General features: G+C 56.4%; 1 protein-coding gene across 1 annotated transcript in view; it reads left to right on the forward strand.

Moving 5' to 3' along the window:
• Positions 1–2879, forward strand: part of LOC104491273 (sacsin-like) — a 14529-nt gene that overhangs the window by 8315 nt on the left and 3335 nt on the right. The window contains exon 14 of the mRNA XM_010133659.1: positions 91–2814. Coding sequence (XP_010131961.1) covers positions 91–2814 — 2724 coding nt within the window. The remainder of the gene's footprint in view (positions 1–90; positions 2815–2879) is intronic.

Here is a 2879-nt window from a genome sequence, read left to right on the forward strand (position 1 = left end):
TGCATCCCTGCCACTCCTCATGGCCACCTGCAGCTCATCAATTGCCTGGTGCATCCCAGAGGCCGCACTGCTTCTTTGTATGACCCTAAGGATGGGCGCTTCCCTACTGGGGATGCATTCCTTTCCCCAGAAAGACTAAGCCAACTGGAGAGGCTGGGCATGACTAAGGACACAATGACCCTGCCAGAGCTGTTGGAGCGGGCGAGAACAGTACAGGTTATCTGGACAGAGGACCATGCGCAGGGCTACCGGAGGGCTGCCTGCATCCTTGAGCTGCTTCAGGAGGCAGTGGAAGCTAGGGTGAACAACACCATGCAGGCAGCTTTCCAAACCGTGCCCTTCCTCCCTGGTACGCTGCCCACAGGCGAACATGTGCTGTTGCCAGCTGCCCAGCTCTACCACCATGCCCATGCCTTGCTAGTGGGACTCGTCCACCCTACCTTGGATCCTAAAGTGCTGGGGAAAAAATTCAGCCTCCCCGAGGATGTTGCGTCCTTCTTGGGGCTGGACCGGCAGATACGAGCAGCTACAGTCCTTGAGCAGCTACAGGCACTGAACTCTAGCTCCAATGCTCTCCATTTGGAGACCCTGCAGGACAGCACCCACTGCTGCTACAGGTACCTGGATGCCCTGCTCCAGAGAGATCACTCCAGCTGGGATGAGGTGGCTTCTGCAGTGGCCCAAGGGGATCCCTTCATCTTGGTGGACTCCCACTTTGTGCCAGTCATGGCTGTGGCTGAGACACTGTCATTTGAGGCTGCCCCGTATCTTCACCAGCTCCCAGAGCAGTATCGGCGCTACAGCCAACTCTGGAAGTGTGTGGGGCTGCGCCACACGTTCACCTGGGATGATTACTCCAAAGTGCTCTGTATTCTGGCAGAGAAGCATGCGGGAGAGCCGCTGCCAGCTGCGGAGCTGGCTCTGGCCTTGCAGCTGCTATTTCGTGGCTTGATGGCAGATGACAAAGAACCAGATGCCTACCAGACCCAGCAACTCTTTCTACCTGACCAGGATGGCATTTTGCGTCCACGGGACAAGCTCCACTTCAATGACACGCCATGGATGCCAGTTGACAGAGATGTCCTGCTGTGCCATGAACAGCTGCCCCGAGCCACAGCCCTGCGCTGTGGGGTGCCTACCACATGCCACCGGGCACTGGAGAAGAACCGACTGCCCACTGCAGACCTGAGCCTCTGGGTGCAGCCGTTTGGTGCCTGTGAAGACCTGCCTACACGGCTGAAGAACATCTTGAGTGAGTACCCAGTATCTGCTCGTGATATGGTGAAAGAGTTGCTCCAGAATGCAGACGATGCTGGTGCAAAGCTTGTGCACTTCGTGTGGGACCGCCGGCAGCACCCAGTGAAGGGCACTTTCAGTGAGGCTTGGAACCACCTGCAGGGTCCTGCCCTCTGCATCTACAATGACAGCCCCTTCCAGCAACAGGACATCGAAGGCATTCAGCATCTAGGGGTGGGTAGCAAGCAAGGCCGTCAGGATGTCACAGGCAAATACGGCCTTGGCTTCAACACTGTTTTCCACTTCACTGACTGCCCAGCCTTCCTTACTGGAGACAGTGCGCTGTGTGTCTTTGATCCCCATCTCTGTTACGTGCCCGGAGCCACAACTGAGAGAGCTGGTGGGATGTTTGCTATCAACCCTGAATTCAAGAGGACCTTTCCAGATGTTTATGGCACCTTCCTACCCTCCCTTTTCAACCTGAACCAGGGTGTCCTTTTCCGGCTGCCACTCCGCACTGCAACTGGGGCTACCTTCTCCAGGGTGTCTGACATAGTTGTGCGGGATGAAGACATCATGGCCATGGAGACAGTACTGGAAGAGGAAGGTGAGGACTTGGTGCTTTTCCTCCGGTATCTCTGCACTGTGGTCTTTTCTGAGATCCCCCCAGATGGGGAGCAGATGTTGGAGAGGCTGCGGGTGACCACAGAGCTGACAGATGGCAATGCAAAGCTGAGACAGGCTTTTCAAGAGAGGTTAAGCCAAACCAAGGATGGGAACAGTCCCACCTCCGTCTCCTATATCATGACAGTCAATAACAGCAAGGCCAAGGCCAGCACTGTGTGGAGAGTAGTCTCCCAAATTGGGGTGCAGGAAGGGGCTGAGGAGCCTCCAGTGCCTGGGCGGCTACCCTATGGGGCTGTGGCTGCTTGCCTGAAGCCATTGTGCTTGGACAAAGTCATGGGAAAAGCTTTCTCCACCCTCCCACTGCCACTGCCCACAGGGCTGCCTGTGCACATCAATGCCAACTTCTCTACGGATGCAGCAAGACGCGGGCTCCGCTGTGACTCAGGCAGCACAGAGGCAGCCTGGAATGTCTTCTTGCTCCGGCACTTGATGGCTCCACTATACTGTGCCTTTCTCACCAAGCAGTGGAAAGCCCTGGGACCTGAAGGACTCCGGTTCTGTTCCATGAAGGTCTGTCAGAAGCACCTCGCCTCCCACTACCTGCAGTTCTTCCCTACAGTGACAAACGTTCTACCTACCTTTCAGGACCTGGTGAGGGATGTCTATAGGCACCTCAGTCATGCACGCCTGCCTCTGGTGCCTGTGTATCATGTGAAGCCACCTGGCAGCATGGTGACAATGACCTGGGCAACTCCAGGTAGTGGGGATGTGCTAACAGAGCCATACTTTCTCCAGGAAAGTCCTGATCCAGATCTCCAGGAGGTGCTGCAGAAGCTGAACATGAACCTGGTGCCTGCATTCACCCACCTGCGGCAGATCTATGAGGAGTTTGTTGGGGCTAATGTGGAAGCTGTTGCCTTGCAGCCAGCCCCTCTTCGGCGCTTTCTCAAGGCCCTTGCACTCCCCGTGCCCTGCATGCTGGCTGAGACACCCATGGGGACTGCAAAGGGCTGCCA

Source organism: Buceros rhinoceros, unplaced genomic scaffold (assembly GCF_000710305.1).
Source record: "Buceros rhinoceros silvestris isolate BGI_N320 unplaced genomic scaffold, ASM71030v1 scaffold6913, whole genome shotgun sequence".
In the NCBI taxonomy this organism is placed as follows: Eukaryota; Metazoa; Chordata; class Aves; order Bucerotiformes; family Bucerotidae; genus Buceros; species Buceros rhinoceros.